This window comes from Musa acuminata, chromosome BXJ3-6 (genome assembly GCF_036884655.1).
Source record: "Musa acuminata AAA Group cultivar baxijiao chromosome BXJ3-6, Cavendish_Baxijiao_AAA, whole genome shotgun sequence".
Classification (NCBI taxonomy): Eukaryota; Viridiplantae; Streptophyta; class Magnoliopsida; order Zingiberales; family Musaceae; genus Musa; species Musa acuminata.
In genome coordinates this window covers 33143779-33163711 of record NC_088354.1, presented here as the reverse complement: position 1 = coordinate 33163711, position 19933 = coordinate 33143779, and the positions used below count along the sequence as shown (strand labels likewise).

The 19933-nt window shown below is 36.5% G+C and overlaps 1 protein-coding gene across 2 annotated transcripts; it reads left to right on the top strand.

Moving 5' to 3' along the window:
* The first annotated feature begins 358 nt into the window (after window positions 1–358).
* Window positions 359–19848, top strand: LOC135641022 (serine/threonine-protein kinase STY17-like). 2 transcript variants are annotated; one of them, XM_065156004.1, is made up of 15 exons: window positions 360–795; window positions 1318–1432; window positions 4744–4826; window positions 6108–6180; window positions 9241–9351; window positions 10257–10307; window positions 11445–11581; window positions 11670–11777; window positions 11991–12064; window positions 14507–14682; window positions 15389–15484; window positions 17668–17748; window positions 17850–17900; window positions 19074–19214; window positions 19361–19848. In XM_065156004.1, the coding sequence occupies exons 1-15, from the start codon at window positions 599–601 to the stop codon at window positions 19433–19435; spliced, it is 1569 nt and encodes a 522-aa protein (XP_065012076.1). In that variant the 5' UTR covers window positions 360–598; the 3' UTR covers window positions 19436–19848. The 2 variants fall into 2 exon arrangements, with proteins under 2 accessions (XP_065012077.1, XP_065012076.1); XM_065156005.1 differs by lacking the exon at window positions 10257–10307 and having other exon boundaries at window positions 359–795.
* The last annotated feature ends 85 nt before the right edge of the window (window positions 19849–19933 follow it).

Sequence of the window (19933 nt, the reverse complement as noted above, 5' to 3'; positions counted from 1 at the left end):
CTTCCCGCTTCGGACCACCTCCCTAAAGTTTGGGGTTGGTTGGGGGGTGGGGTGGGGGGGGGGGGGATGGGATTTCGTGCCGGGGAGCTTCGGTTGACCGGACGAAAGGCTACGTGGACCGAAGCACGAGGGCCGCATTATCTTCCACGTGGCGTGATGAAGGGGGAGGAGCAGCAACTACATGTGCGCCGTGTAAACCATCCCAACCCTTCTCCCTCGCCTGCTCAGTGTTTATCCGAACCCTATCCTCTCCACTTCCCCCCACCTTTATATATATATATATATATATAATATTTTTAAGATTAAAAATTCGATTTTTTTGGTTAATGGCTCTATATATCGGTCGCTCACTCCCCACCCCAAACATTCCGCGAGCAGAAGCAATTTCGCTATTCTCCCGCGGACCATTCTGCCCTTCCCGCAGCCCCTTATTTCCCCGTTTGAAGCCCTCCGTCGGATACCAGACAGATCCCCTTCTCCCCCGCTCGCCCGCGGTTGCTCTCGACCGAGACCCTAGCCGTAGTCTCGCTTCGAGGTCGCTCGTGATTGATGTCGACGGGACTGCCGTCTTGAATCGGGTCGGGGGGAGGAGCAGGGGATGGACGGCGTAGCGGTGGAGCCGATCGAGGAGGTCGGGGAGAGCTCGTCGCCTCCGAGGGCGGTCGGAGGGCCGGGGGTGTACGACATCAAGAACGAAATCTACGAGAGGCTCGTGGCGAGCGGGAACGAGGAGGTGCTGTCGAATCCCCACTTCAAGGAGCAGTTCGATGCCCACTTCAGCCGGTTGCCGGCCAGGTGATCTTCGTCGGATCGTTGATCATAAGTGGGTTTCTGGTTTTGTTTCGGTTCTTGGTGCGGATTTGGCTTCTGCCTTCTGCTCTGCTTTGCGTAACTGAGTTATCCTTATTCTGAGCATATTTTTTAAAAGAGGGATGCTGTTTCATCGACTAGCATCAAGTCATTTATGTGTTTTCCTCTGTTGATTTTACATTTTTCAGTAGGAAGAAATCAGAATTATGGTATTCTTAATAACTAAATTCAAAGAAGTTCTGATTGGAGAATTATCCGGTTTTAGCGATATTCCGAGTCTGTTTGTGTTTGTCACCTTAGTATGAACTTTCTTCCGGAGTTGATGTTATTGCTATGACGTAAATCATGAATGCTGTGACATAACAAACGATTTCCTTTTTATTTTCCTAAACCAAGTTATATGCGTTTTATAAAATTTTATTGCGTAACCTTGGTATCAAAATTTTATAAAAGAAGAATTCTTCTTAATTGTTGATAGACTGCAATTGATTTTGTGCTTCTATGCAGTTATAAATTGGATTTGAATGTTGATAGAGCAGAAGATGTTTTGATACATCAGAAAGTTCTAACAGAAGCCAAGGACCCAGACAAGCGGCCAGTTTTCCATGTCCGTTTTATAAAGGTATTCTCTTGCTGGACCCTATTTGCTTCTTTTTGGCATGAAATGCAATTTTATCTACTTGTGGCAAAAATTTTGATTAGAAAGGGTGTCATGTTATAGTTTTTTATATTTGACCTATGTATTTTATGCATCTATAATGGGCTATTTAGCTTTGGTTATGCTTTATCTATACTTTAAACCAATATAAATTTTCAGTTCCTTTGGTTTAAGGAAAGAAAATGTATGAAGATTATAGTAGCTGATCGCATACATCTCTATCAAATGTTGGAGTTTATTGCCAGGAAACAAGATTGATATTGGGACGGTTCTATATCTCCCTTTTCCTCGGGTTTTATTATGATGCACTGATGCTAGATATTGTGCCCTTAAGTTGTTTTTAAGTGCAGGTGGATGAGATATAAATTATTTGGAAAACATATTAATTGCTCTTGTAAGGCCTGTTCTTACTCATGTGCCTTCTAGGCATCATCCCTAATGGAGTCTTATTGAGGATAGAGACTTGAGTCTATTTAATGATTGCCTAGAATGTCTCAGAGGAACGTTTTTGCTTTTCTTCTTGCTTGATGCAGCATTAAATGTGATAATAGCTTTTTGTTTGAATGAATTTCTCTAGAGGAAAAGGAGGATGGGAGAATTGTTTCATAAATGTGAATACAAGTCTGAGCTATGCTCATGGTTATGAAATGAGATAAAAATCTATGTAGGTATGATTATTCTCTGTTTCTTATACTTGAGTTTATATAGATAGCATCAGGAAAGTAAATCCTAAACGTTCCTCATTGACCTTCTTAACCTTTAATATTGAACTAGTAAATGAAATGTTAGTTCCAACTGACACCAGTAAGTCACACTGTCGTTGTTAGGGATTGCTTATTGATATATTATCTCTAGCTTATTCTCTCAGCAGAGGATATCTTTGATCAAATGATAGCGGAGAAAGAAAGGATACATAAGATAGATGGAGAAAGTCATACTATAGATCCTTGCATTCTGTCTCTGCTCAGTTACCCATCTTGTTTATGTAATCTCTTGAATGACTTCTTTTCTTATGCACGGTAGGATTATTTAGTCAAGAGATAAAGGTTCCTGACCGAAGATCTAAACTAGTCACTTTTCTTTCCCATCCCCTACTACTAGTTGATGTAACCATACAAATTGGAGTCCCATTATAGATCAAGAAGAGTAGAATACAACATATGAGGCATATTCTCTCTAAAACCTTATATTAAAAGTATTAAAAGTTGCACAAAAGTATCAGAAAACATAACTCTTGATTTGGAAAAGTTATGCCTCATCCAGCCTAAAAATTGAACATATGTCTTATCTCAATTGCATTATGATGCTTCTACAGCAGATATTTTGTCCCCATTGGTTTAATTGTGCAAGTGTTCTAGTAACTGTTGGGGCTCTCGGATCCTGTTATGTAGATTAACTCCCTTGTTTCTAGGTTGATGTTGATGTAATTCAATCAGTTCCTTTGCTGGTGGTCTTTCTTTAAATTGATTTGCACTGGACTGTGCAGTATGGTCTTTCTTCAGGCTTGAAAGGTTAGTAACAAAATGGTCCGCAAATAAGAAGTGTATCTTGTTCCCTGTTGTCTCCTTGACTGATGGGAATTGTACAGCAACTTCTTTATGATAATTTTGAAATTGCAACTAAATATTCTTTCTTGATGGACTTCTCTGATGGATCCTAATGACTAATATTTTGTGTTGAATCCTTGGCTTCAATGCGTATTCACCTTTATTGATGTTTTCAAATATGCAAAATAATTCACTAAATATAGCCGTCCCTAAATTGATGCAATTCCATAGTTTGAACCATTGACAACTTTTTTGCATTTTTGGGGTTTTATGGACCTTCTCTAAACTATTTTGTTTTGTCTTATTGATGAGCTTAACAAATGATATGGCACTCTTCTGTTCCTTTTACTATTCAAGAGTTCTATTGATGTAATCTGCTATTGGTATTGCATGAGACATTTTGCATCCACCAACGATCATAGGCATCTTTTGATTGTAAGGTAACTCTTTTATGTTGCCTTTAGATCTTGAGGACACTTTAATAAGTGGTTGTTAATATTTTGGATCACATTATAATTTTTTTTGTAAGGATTTTAATTTGGAATAATACCGTCTGTATTGGGCGGCACATATCGGTTCACCAGCAGATCGGTACACAGACCACCCGCTATCGGGCGGTACTGTCGATTGGGGTTGTTTCCGCCCTATTACTGTCCTAAATCAGTCGTCACCGCCCGCTACCCGATGGTATTAATTGAGGGAGAAGAAAGAAGAGGGAGAAAGAAGAGGAGAACCTGGAGATTGGCGTCGCTCTCCCTCCTCGTCTGAGGCGACGAGGCATCGACGTCGTCGGCTAAGAATCCTCGGCGTCGCGGGGAGAAGAAACTGAGCATCGAGGTGGCGTTTCTTTTCCACACACAGGCAGAAGAAACAATTTCTTCTCCCTACTTTCTTTTCCACACGAGTAGAAAAGAGGCGACATCGCGGGCTCACCGAAAATCATTTTTTTTACTTATATATATATATAATGAGGCGACGAGGCGGTCGCCCTTATATATATATATATATATGTATGTATATATATATATATGTATGTATATATGTATGTATATGTACATATACATAACGAGGCGATGTCGCCTCGGTTTTCTGCCCGCGTGGGGACTTCTCCCCACGTTCCAAAAAGGGTGACGAGGCAATCACCCTTTTTTTCCTTATATATATATATATATATATATATATATATATATATATATACCGAGCGGTATACAGTACCGTACCATACCGAACAAATCTCGAAACTTTGGTATGATATAAAATTAAAATCCTTGCTTTTTTGTGTTTCTACCAAGGTGTTTTGGGTATTAGCTGAGTATTTTATATGGATTGTCAAGTTCCTTTTCTAACTATCTTTAGTGTTAGGCCATCAGCCTCTCTATCCTTCTTGCCCTGAACAATGTTAATCAAAATTTGGTGTTATTTTCTTTGAAGTCACATAAATGCAGTATCCAGGTTTCTGACTTTATTATTTTAGGTGGAAAATGTAGTATAGGCTTATGAATTTAGGCTGCATCTTTTGCTTGTCTTCCCTCTTTAGTTCCAACAATCTGTCTTTTAAATTCTGAGTGAAATTGCTACTTCTCTGATTTACTATGTTCTTTTATTTTCTTTGTTAGAGGTCCTGTATATGTTTATTTGGCTTATCTATGCATTTATAGATTTTCCTCTTTACATACATATTTTGTTAGAAATGGGGATTGTGGAATTAACTTTGAATCTTGCTCAAAGCTAGAGGAACAAAATTTGGATGTGACAAAGAACAATGAGGACACTGAAGACGAATCTGATTTTGGAGATGCTCTTTCTGCAAGGTGTTTACCTACTCTTAGTACCCAAGAATTATTTCCAATTTAATGATATTAGTGCTGCATGGTTATGAGTATCCATCTCAAGCATTAATTGATGTGAATCATATTGAAGATCCATTTGAACAAATGTAAAATTATTTATTTGTAATAGCTGTCTGTATTATAAATATGAGACTTATAATCTAAAGGTGATACACACGATGATGGACCTATAAAAGACTTTCCTTTTAGTGATCCTATTTTGAAATCTAGCATAACCTGATTAAATATTATATGACTAACTAATTTCTTATCTGGAACTCTGCTTTGATTCTGTTTTGCACGTTTTACTAGTTTCACCCATCCTCAGTTGTTCAAGATTTTCCTAAATTTATGTCATGTGCTATATTTCTATTGATTATCATCTATATTTTTACAGGTGACATTGAGTTTTCTAGTTAATCTTGCATAAAGAGATAGCACCGCCAAGTGTCATATCGCTCAATTCTATGTGCAAATTAAATAGAGCAAGAAGAATAAACTGGTTTATCTTTAGTTCCGACTACTGATTTATAGTTTCTGTTTCCATTTAGATGGTTCTCATGTTGTGTCACAAGTGAGTTCTATTTATTTCAGCTGCGTGTTAGTTGCATAACAAAATTGGATTTTCCTTTTATGTGATATAAAATCAGGATGAACTTAAACCCTTTTATATGTCAGTGAGAGACATTCGTATCATATTACCATAGCTTATAGGAGCCATGGTTCATGGGTGTCGGACCCATGCAGGTGCTTGGCCAAGTCAACACTCGGTATATCGAGACATGCCATGGTACCGAGAAGAGGAGGAGGAGAAGGCATGTGGGCTGGCGGCGGTAGCAGGGCAGTGGTAGGTGTCACTAGATGTGAGGAAGGCTAGGTGCTGCAGCAATGGGAGAGGGGAAAAAAGGAGAGGAGGAGGGGCGGGTGGTGGTGGTGTTAACCTCAAATCAGAAAAGTAAAAAAATAAGGAAGAGTACCGGATCACCCAGAAAGGATTGGTCCATGTACTTATTCAATTTCAAACCGGTAAATACTGCCCAACACAGATAGGTCCAAGCGATATTTAGAATGTTGATAGGAACTATGTCAATTATGTCTTGCAATCTTCTGGAATTTAATTGGGGTCACAACATAAATTTGAGAAAGCATATTAGTTGGTACTACACCTGGTGACTGGCAATTTGCAGTTGTTCTCTTGTTACATCTTGGATTCTTTTAAATTTTCTTATATTAAAAGCTGTATCTTGCCCATCCAAATTGCAGGCATGATGTTACGTATGCTGTGATTCATGAAATTATCTTTTCTACTACTGACAAACCAAAGCTCCTAAGCCAGGTACTTGTGCTGCTTATATATAATTTTTGTCCATTGGCCCTTGATTGCATATTTTGTTTTAGTTCATATTATAAGCTTGAAGCTCACTTTTAGATTGGAAAAAAAGATACTTGCTTGGCGAACTATTTTATGTCACTAATAGTGATTCATTTCTTTAGGAATTCCTGAACTGACACTTTTCTTTATAAAATTTGTTTGACAGCTGATGGTGTGCTTATTCTTCTCTTTGATTCATAATTTTGTTGTGGTGCATTCATAGTATATTGTCATTTTACAACTTATGTTGGTAGGAGTTGGAACAGTGGTCAGGTTTTTCCGCTTCTATCATGGGTTTGAACTTTGAACTATGAATATGCAAGTGATCAAGTGTATGTACATTTTGTCCTCCTTAGGCTCTGCAATGGCGGGATATGATGCAATGGTTTGCATCTCTATGTACATTTGGTCCTCTTCAGGTTCTGCAACAACAGGATCTGATGCATCCATTTGCATTTGTCAAGTTCTACTAGCTTTACCTTCCAAATCATGTATTTTAATATGCTAGTTGGAAACAGAACACAAGCTTGTCATTCGATTGTCTAGCATGAATATTCTGTGAGTATATAGGTTCTTTATAACAATGACTTCTATCAAAAAAGCTTACTCTTAATGTCCGTATTTTATCATATACTTACCCAATGAGACATGAAGATGCACTTAACCTTTTTGGAAACTTTCTGTAGATAATTAGTTTGAACTCTCTACACATCCTCCGTACCAAGTGGTATTAGAATCTGAACACTAAAGAGTATGCTGTGTTGGGCAGAGTTAGGAAGTGAGCTTGGATAAACAAAGGTTCTTTCTCATTCCCTAATTAATAGTAAAAGTGTAGTAATTGAGTTTTCTTTAGATACCTGTTGAATATCAATACTGACCTTGGGTTGGACTAGTACTATAATTATACCAGTCCATTCCAAGTCTAGGTATGGATCACAATACTGATAGGCATAGATCTTTTTTGTAAATTTATATGCATAGAATAGTCTAGCCAGTGTCCATATTGAACCACTTATTTCCTTGCCTTTGATACTCCTTCATTTCCTCTTTGCTATTTCTATGACCTGTTATAAATAGAAGCAACTAAAAATGTAGAATTCTTTCACCTCCAAATCGTTGCAAATTTCTCACTTAATTTGTCATCAGACCTTTTAACCTTAACATTTTCTTTGAGATGTTTATTTGCTACCTTTCTATGCTTTACTTTCTAAATTAATAATATTGAAATGGGTTCTTCAAAAGCTTCAGATTTTTCCTTTGCTCAATATGCTGCCTATAAGTAAATTGTTTTAGTTACTGTATATTGCAATACTACTACTTGTACTTGAAAGTCCAAATTTCTAGTTTAACTGTGTGTAGTTCAGGATGGACAAGTTATGTACGTAGTGATTGACATTACATGAGCAAATAAAAGGAATTGGAACAGATAAAATAAAAGTAATTTTTATATACACTAAATGACTGAAAGCATATACGTATATATTATATGCTAAATTCACTTATATGTATAAATATGATAATTAAAACTAGGTTTTCAAAGTAAATTTGTTTTGAACCAAAGTTTATGTAATTGGACCTATGATTTGCATCTCTCCTTTTTCTTCTCTTTTGCCAATGGCATGTCGGGCTGGTGCCAATTCACTTGAGGATGTTGATGAAATGTCTAGTGTGTTATGGAATGGTCAATATGCATTGATCCAAGGTTATCCATTAATATCCCTTATTTTATTATTCTAAGCATGAATTGTTGTTTCCAATATTTTTATTGTAATGACATTGTACTATTCCCCTCTAGCACTGATACAAAATTTCTACCCAAGATTTAATTCCTTGGTTTTTGGGGCATGTAAGTACATTTGCTTACTATTATGTCCAATTGTCAAAACAATGGATCATTGCCTCTGACATCTTTTCCTATCCTTTTATACTTTGAGGAGCATTTATGTATCTAGCCCAGTATGTATCTAGGTGATAACTTAGCCAAATATGTATCTAGCTAATGCCTAGGGCGTGCGGCTAGTACAGACTGTTGTTTGTCAGGCCGACTGTATACTGGCACATGGACCACCAGTTTTTGCCTAGTTGAAGTGTTCCGGGCTTATGGTTCAATATGATTAACTTACCAGGCATGTCGTTCTGTTTTACTAGTTAAAACCAAGGTACTGGTTGGTAAGCATACTATCCGATACCCCATAATTCATTTAATGTTTTATAGCTTCTAACAGCTCAGTTTTTTTTCCTTCCTTCTCTCTCTCTTTCTCTCTCCCCCTCCCTTTTCTGTCTTTCATGCAGTGCTCTCCGCCTCTTCCTCCTTCCTGCTGTCACTGCATTCTCCATCCTGCTGCATCGCTGTTGCTGCCTCTTCTTCCTCACAAGACTCGCAGCTTCCTCAACTACCTCTTTCACCTTCTCCTTTTCCACCACCTCCTCCTCTACCTTCTCTTTCTTTTGGTCCCCTATTGGAGCGATAACTACTGGACTGTACTGAGTGGTACAGCTGGTATTTGAATTTTCAGTAAAACGAATGGTTTTTCATGTTGGTTCGTGCATGGAGGTACACGCTCTACTTAGTTATGAGCTTTAGCCCCTCTTATGTTGATCTTACTATTTTGTGATGCTGGTTAATGGCCAATTGGTCATATCAAAGCTGCAGATATCAAATTATATCTGTGCTTCTTCCTCTCTTTCTCAAATTTCACTGGATGGTTTATGCTTCTGTTGCACAGCACGTGGTATAAAGGACATGTTTCACATGGATTTCAGAAATAGTATTTTCATATTAGTTATTTCTCGTGTATGAGTGGTTTTCTCTATTTTTGTTTACATTATAACCATTCATATTCGTATTTGGTGCTGAAGATTATTGCATTCTTTTTTCGATGAATTGCCAGATAACAAGCAGACTTGGTATATTTTCTTTTCCCTTTACTTATTTTGATAATACTGTAGGTGATATAGTTTGTTTCATTATTTTGTGTCTTCATTCACCATCCAAACTATTCTGACTGCAATGTCATCTTTTAGCTGTCAACATTGTTATCTGATATTGGACTCAACATCCGGGAGGCTCATGTCTTTTCAACAATAGATGGCTATTCTTTGGACGTATTTGTTGTTGATGGGTGGTCTGAAGAGGTAAGCTTTCAGTGTGAAATCCATTTGTTGATTTCAAATTTATTTCTTATGCCTAGACATATAATTGTACAGAAAGAAATTATGAAACAATCACACTTTTCAAATTGACCTGAAGGGGAGCATACATTCGGACTAGATGCAGTCTCTTTTTCTTTGCGATAAGTAAACTAAACTGAAAGTGCTACACCATGGTAGAATGCTGGAAGCATCATTAGTATGTCTAATTAATGCAATTGTTGTACTGTTGTAACTTGATGAATTTGGGTATCTTTTTTGCCTTTTCTTATGAAAAGAAGACAAAGATATACTTTGTAATTTTCATCTTATTAGAAGCATTTAATTTAGTACTTTAATTTTATGCCAGTCATGATGTGAAACTTCTTATGAGTTCTTTGGGCAGTTTAGTGGTTTTAGCTGATTATGCAAAAGTGTTAGTGATATCTGTTGAATTAGGTCAGTGTGATTGGTTTACTCTGTTGAAACTCAAGTTCTTTCTTCTTCTTATTTTAATATTTTTGATGATTTTCATAGCTGAAACTGTTGAAAATGAACCTTAGGTGAACTGAATAGATATTCCTCTCTATGAGGAAGACTTATGTTCTCTGTCTGTTGATCTTTGATGTTGGTGATCTAGTTGTATTAAACTTTGACTCAGATTGAGCTTATTTAATACTATCATTGATTTCATCTTTATCTCTCTCTCTCTCTTAGCTGCTGTGTTGTTTAAACTATGAAATCTTTATGTTTTATAGACATTGGACTGATGAACACATGATGCTCCCTGATTAACAGCCATCTCATGTTGACCCTTCTAGATAACCTAGGGACATCATGATTCTTATTTCTTTAATGCTATGCTAGGGTCTTGTTGCTAAGGGTTGCTGATTTTACAATACTGTGCTCAGGATACAGATGATTTGCACAAGGAGATTGAGGCAGCAATTATTAGAAATGAGGTGTAAAGATCTTTTTCCTTTTCCTTTGTACTGTTATTATCCATTTGCCTTCCATCAAAGAAGTAGACCATTTTGCTATGGATATGTGTTACTTTTATTTCTTTTAGAGTTGTATGAGGTGCTGGTACTTCGGTCTTTGTTCTTTATCCAACTAAACATGGGGAATTTAGCTCAGATATCCAAGCTGTTAGGGGACCATTGTGATGTGTCGCCTTTTTTTGAATTTTGAAGTAGCTTACATCTTCTCTTTCGGAAAATCTACACAATATAGTTGCTCCAGATGTTGTGTCTTTAGAGGGATAAACTTTTGGTGGTTTAATAGAGAAGTACTTATATGCACTATACAAAGAAAAGGCTGTTGAGAGAAGTTCAATTTAATGTGATTATTCATAAAGCATCATCCATTTAAAGCTACAATGTGCTACAATATCACCAAATTGCATCGAACTGCTGGTAATCTCCAATGTCTAAGAAATGGAACAACTAGGACTCACACCGTCACGTACATTTCTTTAGAAGCCATCCTCTGGTTGGACCTAAACTGGTCGCACATCATACACCTTGCAGTACCAGCATCAAACTGGTTTGGCCAACGACCAGTATTCGTACTGGACTGAGATATATAACCTTGATGTTTATTACAGGATACTACAACAATAATGTCTCAACTATTACAAGATTATGATTGGATATATCTTCTTTTTAAAGTTTAGTTACTGAATGTTGAGGATGCTACTTTAGCTACTGAATTTTAATTTTACTAAATTTCTATTATTTTATTAAATGATATCAGAAGGTACAAGTTGGTTTGTGGCTTGTTTATTGGTGTCATCCCAGTCTGATAGATCCTTGAAATCGGTACTGGACCAATTTTTAAAAATCTTGCTTCAATGAACATAATTTTTAAATTTGTGGATCACCAAAACTCTTTCCTTTGCCTTTACTTCAGTGCTAACTTGTCATTTTTAGGAAATTTGTGCTACGTCCGTGTTTTGTTCATGAGATATGCTAATAATCTTGGATGTTGGATAGCTATGCTTACGTTGTGGCTCCATCTTGGTTTGAGGTTAGGATATGATAATCTATTGTGAAATTAATGCAGAAACAGTTTCCATTGTGGTCTTTTGAATTTTACAGGGTTCCTGGTCGGGTTCATCTCATTCTTCAGCCACTGAGAGGATACTTGCTGTGCAACTAAAAGCTGATGACTGGGATATTGAGAGAAAATTGTTGAAAATGGGAGAGAAAATTGCATCTGGATCCTGTGGAGATCTGTAAGTCAAATAATACTACAATATCATTCACTTTACATGATGGACCAAGCTAATGTGCTCGTTATGATTTAAAAAAAAATTGTTACAGGTTCCGTGGCAGTTATTTGGGTCAGGATGTCGCGATTAAAGTTATTCGATCAGATCATCTAAATGAATCTCTACTACTAGAGTTCCATCAAGAAGTGTCAATTTTAAAGTAAATGATTACATCTTTGTCCATGGAAATTTTGTCATGTCCTCTATTATTCTGGTAATTTACTTGCTACTTGGAGGAGCAGCTTGTCATTGAATGCTCTGAAAGATGATAATTATATCACAACATTTTAATTGATTTTCTTGTTAGTAATTAGCTTGCATTGTGCTTTCTTGGTTTTTACAAGGTTCTTATGATAATTGTGGGTCCTTTCAGGAAAATCCAACATGAAAATGTTGTTCGTTTTATTGGTGCGTGCACAAAGCCCTCACAATTTTGCATAGTAACAGGTAATCTTTCTATTTGAAATCAGGTTTATATGTGACCAGCTCATCCATGGGAACTATACTAGCTAGTTCATAACTATATATGAAAGATGTTTTGCTATGTTGACTTTTTTTCCTGCTTTGTTAATTTTTAGAATCAGTGTCCATCATTTAGACTATTGTATTCTATAACTTATACATGCTTCTTTTGATCTTTAAGAACTTCCATTTTTCATGGTTAGTAACCTTGTAAGTTGTGGTGGTTGCTTATTTTTAAACTCCGACAACTATCTTTCACTTTGTTACTCTTCTGTTTATGCTTTCAGGTTTGAGTTTTAGACATCTTGTCATCTTCCAATTTCACATGCAATGTCTTTGTAATAGGAATATAGGAAGGTAATAAAATATTCCAATAATGTGTAACGGATCAACTTGGTGACTGGTGTTTGTTCTGATTGTTGTCCAATGGGTGTTCACATGTCTGATTGCATCAGTGACATCATAACAACACTGATGGCGTCAAGTATAAATAATTCACAATCTGTATCAATATTGGGATTGGCTAGAGACAGTATGACCAGGATTAGTTGGACTAGATCAGTGGGATCAAAATCCAACCAAGTAATAGCTTAATGATAAAATAATGTAGAAAACAATAAAATATAACAAAGAAAATAGGAGTTGAGAAAATTGTATGCCAAACATTGATGTTTATGGCACCAGATTAAAACATGTCTCTTACTCTATCCTGGTTGGTGTATGCACGTATCTGAGGTGCCACTACCTTCTGTCATCATCGTCTTGCCTTCTATCTCTCTCATCTTACCTTCTATCTCTCTCTTGTTTATATCCATTAGTAAGCCTTTGAATTTGCTGTTTGGAACTTGTTGCGGGCCTTGTGGCAGCTGGTACTATGCTTGCTGTTAGTACAGTACAACATGCTGAGGAAGTGCAGAGGGTATCATCGCGAATGAGGAAGAGGCAAGAGGAGGAGAGGGGACCATCAACAGTTCACTTATTTTGTCGAAACTTAAAAGTTATCAACTCTAACCTATAGCTTTTAGGATGCCAATTTAGGTGTTTATATGATCCTGAAGCTGAGCATCCCTTGGTGCAGTACATGCTGGGTGGTACTCCCACTAACCAGAATGGGAATCCTTGGCTGATTGTTTGTTCCGTTTTTCACCTAATCTATGCATGAGAAGTCTAAAATCTAAAGTTCATTGTCTGCATGATGTAGGTAGGTTTGGCATGCCACAGATAGATTGTTGTTAATGAAGAAAGCAGACTAGCAGGGTGCAGTAACAGATAAGAGAGATCAGTTTGAAGGAAGCACATGTTCTAGAAATATGATGTTGATAAAGGTCTGAAAATAACTATCTTGATACAATGATGAGATTAGGATCGAAGTTGTGTGGTGATAAGGGTACCCTATTGCAGCTCGAGGGTTGTAGGTATTTGCATGTTATACTAAGCATCTTAGTGTTTCACAGAAACCATTATGTTAGGATTCTTATGCATAGCTGTCTTTTGAATTGTTATATAGTTGGTTAATTGTATAATGTATAAGGGCCTTAGGAATTAATTTGAGTAATTATGAGCATTTTTTGTGGACTTTGATTCAATGTGGTTCTATTACATAAAAGCATAAAAGGATCCAAAAACATTATGAAGTTCCAAAAACATATTTGGGAGAAAGTTAAGATACAAAAACCAGGTGGTTCTATGGCATAAAAAAAAAGAGAATCCAAAAACATTTTAAATTCCAAAAAGAAACATTTATAATATGATAGTTAACAAAGCCAGCTTTAATTGATTTATTTTGATTATTCTAAATGGTGATCCTAATAACCTTACACTTCCCTCTTTGCCTCCTATTCTTCCGCCTTATCCTCCTCGGCCACCTCCACCGGTTCTCGTCTTCCTCTCTCCACCAATCCTCATCTTCCTCGCTCTGGTTGGGTGTAATCAACCTGTATCGAGTGTTTGTGCAGTGAATCCATGCGGGTATTATACCAATCCAGTAGTTGATTGGTATCAGCACCAGACTAAGACTTTAAACTTTATTTATTTTAAAAGTTTTCTTTTCCAAATAATGTGTATATGGTATACCAAATGAGTATTACTTATCTACAATACTTATACATACAACACACTGTTGCTTGCAATAATTAATCATCTTAACATTCATAAGGTCATTGCTATTCAATGTGTATGTTTGCTCACTTCCTGGTCATGTCAAAAAGCTGTGTGTTGCAAGTCGATAGACTTAAGAATCTCCTATAGTTTCATTGGTTTATTTTATGTTGATATATCTGTTGATATGCTGTTTTTCAGATGTTCATTTTCATTCTCATGTTTCTTTCACTTTAGCAGCAGAACTACTTTCAGTGTTATACTTTTGTGCTGATTCTGGTCATGTTGATATATTGTGCTTATCCGGTGTGTATTGCATTTTTTATACAGAGTACATGCATGGAGGAAACCTGTATGACTATCTGCATAAGCATCATAACATCCTTGAGCTCACTATGCTGCTGAAATTTGCAATTGATATATGCAAGGGAATGGAATATTTACATCAGAACAACATTATTCATAGAGATCTGAAGACAGCCAACCTCCTCATGGATAGCAATCTTGTATGTCCCTTATATCAAGAGGCATAGCTGCTTTCCATACTATTTCTCATGAATACAATCTTTAATTACTTTCTAAAACACATTCAAAAGTCACCACTTACATCTGAGTAAATTAACAAAAGAAAAAAAGGATTAGACTGTCATTCTCCACCCAAAAAACCAGTAGCCCTATTTGAAGTCAGTTGGAAATCCTACTGCCATCCCTATATACATGAGATATTTTATATTCTACAAAATGATTTAGCAAAGAGAAGGTGTCCTTAATTCATGGAACTTGACTTTGTCTGGACTGGGGTTTGATTCAGCTGATATTTATTTGTCTGGACATGAACTGAGACACCGACTGTCCCTCTTTGGGCTGTTCGGTTTGGTTTTATTTTTTTCTTCTTCTTTTTTGTTTAAGATGCTTAAGCCTTAGGGTTTGCGCCAATGCACGAGTCAAGAATATTCATGATTTGTGACTGTCCGCCATTTGTGACACCACCCAGAAATCGAGATCGAACCATATTTTGTAAATAGTGTAACATTTTGGTTCTCAGCTTTTGTTACAAGAATTTAAGTTGGTATATTGTTTTCTATAGTCTAAATTTTTATTTTTTCTGATATATATGTCTCTTTTAGTGTCAAGAACATTTTCACAAGCATGTGATGTTTCCTTTAGTTATCTTTTATGAATTAAGATTTCTTTCCACCAATTATTATTTAGGTTGTGAAAGTGGCAGACTTTGGTGTTGCTCGGATACAGAATCAAGCTGGAGTTATGACAGCAGAAACTGGGACATATAGATGGATGGCGCCTGAGGTATGTCTTTAATTGGGTCTTTTGCTGTAATTTAGATTATATAATGACAAGATTCCATTATTTGAAACATATGCATTTAGAGAACAATTTCACAGAATTTTAAGAATCTAATTCTTCATATTTTATTTATCATTTCAACAAGCTTGAATGCCCATTAGTTATATGAATTTTTTTAACCATTGAGATCTGGTTAAGGCAAAATTTCTAGTTAAACTATGAACAATCAAATCTTCTTTGATTATTTCTTATTTTTTTAGATTTTCTCTCTTCTTGTCCCACCAGTTTTAATGTATGTCTCATTTGACCAAGGGATCAATAGGTTTTCTTTAAACATATCCATTACATCTTAATAATTATTTCCATACATCAGAGCTACACTTAATTATTTACAAATAGTAACATTCCTTATTCTATCTTTTCTTGAAATATTCTATACACCTCCACATCCTTATATTGACTACACTTCCTCGTGAGATCTCCATGCTAGTGATCAGCTCTGCAGAGTCTCCTTTTCTCACATTACATTTCAATATCTAAGGCATGGCTTATTTATTTCTCTTATAAAACATTTTGCTTCCTTGTGAGACCTCATGCTAGTGGTAAGCTATGCAGAGCTGGTTGCCTCCCTTTCTCAGTCAGATGGCCCAGTTGTTCCCTTAGGTTAAAGTTCAAGTTGTCCTTGAAAAAATATGTCCAAATTTATTTAATGGAATTTTAGGGCTAAATATTTAAGTTTGATTTGTCATATTGTTGATTGCAGAACCTCCTTTGTGACTCGAAGTGACCTGCCCTAATGTGATGCCACTACCATCTCGTGTTAGGCCATTGACCTATGGTTATAGGGTCAACCAGATCTTGGGAACCAAAGGGGATAAGATGGTTGTGATCTAATTCATGCAAATCTATAGATGCTTTGCTCCAATTTAATCACTTTGCTTTTACTCGTAGAATAATAGATTCACTTTTAATCTTTCTGTTCTATTGAATACCAGATCTAAAATACCGTCACCAGATAATATATAAATGTCCAATTGCACTCTGTATACATTAGCCTGTAAGTATAAATGGTGTCTAAGTGCATGAGTTAGTGCCTTCTGGACCATGAACAGGCTGTAGGCCCCAAAAACTATCAGGAAGAATGAGGATGGAATATAGAGAAACAATTCCATATGAATCTAAAATTTGATATGCGAGTAACATGCTCTTATGTACAAGCATATATCAGGTGTAGTAGAAACTATCTTGAAACTTAACATGACTGTGCACAATCTTTTAAAGATGATATGTTGGGCACTAAGTTTGGTGTCTTTCAAATCTCATAAGTCAATAAACTTTGTTTTAGATGGTGCATACAAGGACAAATGCATGTAATTATGTGGACACTGATGCATGGTTTTAGATCTCGATATTGCATCCGTACCAGTCCTGGCAGACTGATGTGTCCCAGATGTACCAGCATACTGACATGATATGCCAGCATACCAGATGGTGCAAACAAAAGAGAGGGAGTGAAGAGGGGGACAAGGAGAAGGAAAGAAGGAGAATGGAAAGTAGTACGAAAATGAGGAGAAAAAGGAGAGAAGGAAAAGGAGAAGAAAGGAGGCTGAGGAGTGGGGATGCATTGGATGTCAACAGCAGGCTGAGGATATTTTAAAAAAAAAAGGGTTATGGACCAGATTGGGCACATCACCCGATCTTGGTGCCAGTTCTTGGTCGATGTGGTACGTACAGACCTTTTTTTTTGAACTATGCATGGAAGATTAGTTAAAAATAAAAATGCAAAAGTATTTGTAATACAATACTTAAAAAGAGAAACTGGAGTGTGACACCCCATTGAGTTCCACATTGAAAGTGGATAAAGACTAGATTGTCTTATAAGATGGGTGGACCTATTGTTACCTGCAAGTGTATCAGTTATCCCATCTCAGATTGATTCGTGACATGGAGGCTGTATATCCTTGTTGTACTATAGAAGTAATAGAGATACTAAACTACAGTTGCCAGTGAGACAGATCTGAAATTTTAAATATATTCCCCTTTTCTGGTTGGAAATTGCTGTAGGATATATCAGCATTTTCTTCTATAATGTAGATATTACTTATCTTATTTTTTCTGTGTTGTATTAAATTGAAGTTATGGTCCATATCTTTTTATGGTTCAAACATATTTATGTCTTTCTCTAGGTTATAAATCATCTACCATATGATCAGAAGGCAGATGTATTTAGTTTTGCAATTGTACTTTGGGAGCTCACAACATCGAAGGTTAACAAAGCTTTCCCAGTTCAACTTGTTTATATGAGATTGACTGTGAATGAAGGGTCATACCATCTAATATGGCATTGTTATAATGTGTTGATACACAGATCCCATATGAGACCATGACACCTCTGCAAGCTGCCCTAGGAGTGAGACAGGTCTGTATTTTGATAAATGGAACAAAAGTCACCTTTTCTATTCATGTGATTTATATAGCGATCTCAAAGTATTGAAATTGTGGCATTCTTATTGGATTCTTGAATCAAACAACAAGAATCATGTCAAATAATGCGTCCCAATATTGGATTTGTTTTATATGAAATTTATCATGTATAGCTTTTAATATTATTAGTAATGACTGGCGACAAATGACCCTTTTTTTGTCTTGGAGAAAGTATGTGGTCACTGAAATGCCATTATAATTAAACATGGTTTGAGGGAGATAGACCACCAGTAGGCCAGGACCCAGTTGGTTAAAGCCTTGTAGACTTATGCTTGTATTCTTATGGAATCGGAACATAATTCTTATATGACATTAAAGCAATTGTCTTCTATCCATTTATCACTTCTTGTTCTTCTTGCCAAATGAGATGCTCATGGTAAGTGTCTAAAACCAATTTGTATGTCCATAAACAACAAAATTGGTTTTTCATTCCTTCTTTTTGATTGTCTGCTTTTGAGTCAAATGTGTTACTGTACTACATGTTCGGAACCAATTAGCGTGTCCGTATTCATGAAAACCACAATTAGTTTTTCTTTCATGTGTACTGTCTCTTTGAAGTATCTTTTTTCAAATGTACAGTTCCTTTCCAGTCATTTATGCTTCTCTCTGTAAAGAGCTGGTTCACACATGCAGATAAAAAAAAGTCGGAAGCCAGATTAAGGCAAGAAGATGTTAGAATATTATAGACCAACCATCATTGGATGTTTAAAAACTAAAGTATGATGTTCCGTGTCCACACAAAAATGTACACTAAATATCGGTGCTAACATGGCTAATCAGTGGCACTCATAAGTCATAATCCATATGACACCCATATCCACTTTACTCCATTTTGCTAGTTGATGGTGCCACAAGGATATAACGTAATGCCAGCACATTTATGCATTGTTGTAGAACCCAGAAGAAAAACCCTTTCTTCAAATGTTTTCATTAGTTATTCTTTTTCCTTCTTTCTGTCATATATTTCTGTAATTATTTCTATACACTGTTTGTTTTACATGGTCTGGAAATTTTATCATCAAAAGCTTTTACCAGAAGACGTAACTGTGCTATCGATTATGGATGTCATTCATTTAGAAGCTTATATCATGTTTACTTCCAATATTAGGGGCTTCGTCCTGTACTGCCCGAATACATGCATCCTAGATTGTTGGACTTGATGCAGAGATGTTGGGAGGCAGCTCCTGCAGAACGGCCCACATTCTCAGATATCAGAGTCGAACTTGAGGAACTTCTCCAATTGATTCAGGTGCATCGATACTGAAAATATATGCAAAAAAGGCTCAATAACATTTATAGATAATGGAAAATGCTTTGTTTAATTTGGAAGCATTAGATTACGATTTGCTATACATGTGGACAAATTAGATAACTCTGATCCTACTGCAAAAGCAGGAAGCTAGAGCAACCAATCATCAAGAAAATAATGCCTCAAAAGAATATGAGAAACAAGTCTTCCTCCAGAATTGACGGTGCTCTGACAACAAATAATTGGTCCATAGTCACAGAAAACGATCCGATAGAATGAAGCAGTAGTAATTTCTCTTCGAATATGTTGCCTTTTTTGTGCTGTTTCACATGTTTGTATTTCACTGGGATGAAATCTGGGAGAACTGATCTGTCTTATTAGAGCCCCTGGTCTCAGATACTCCAGTTAACAGCATCAGCGATTGTGGATATATCTGACGGAATTTATCTGTGGAGCAACGAGGACTAAAGCTATGTACTTCTGGTAGAGGGAGGATTGTAAATGCTGATTCGGCTAATCGATTTATGTAGTGGAAGGATGCCTGTCCTTTTGTTTCCACACCATGTGTATATTTTATGGGGGTTCTTTTATGGAACTGATCCCTTGGTAATTTATGAATCTCCAATTGCTATGATTAATGCGTTCGATACACAGTGCGGTATGCGTCTTACTAAAAACTGCTGCAGTGACACTGACAGGCTTCACACCTTTCGTTTTGT

Excerpts from the sequence above, each read along its gene's own strand:
- LOC135641022 (XM_065156004.1), top strand. The coding sequence starts at position 599 with ATGGACGGCGTAGCGGTGGAGCCGATCGAGGAGGTCGGGGAGAGCTCG. Across the intron at positions 4,827-6,107 it reads GGAGATGCTCTTTCTGCAAG|GCATGATGTTACGTATGCTG; the intron begins GTGTTTACCTAC and ends TCCAAATTGCAG. Across the intron at positions 11,582-11,669 it reads TCTGGATCCTGTGGAGATCT|GTTCCGTGGCAGTTATTTGG; the intron begins GTAAGTCAAATA and ends AAATTGTTACAG.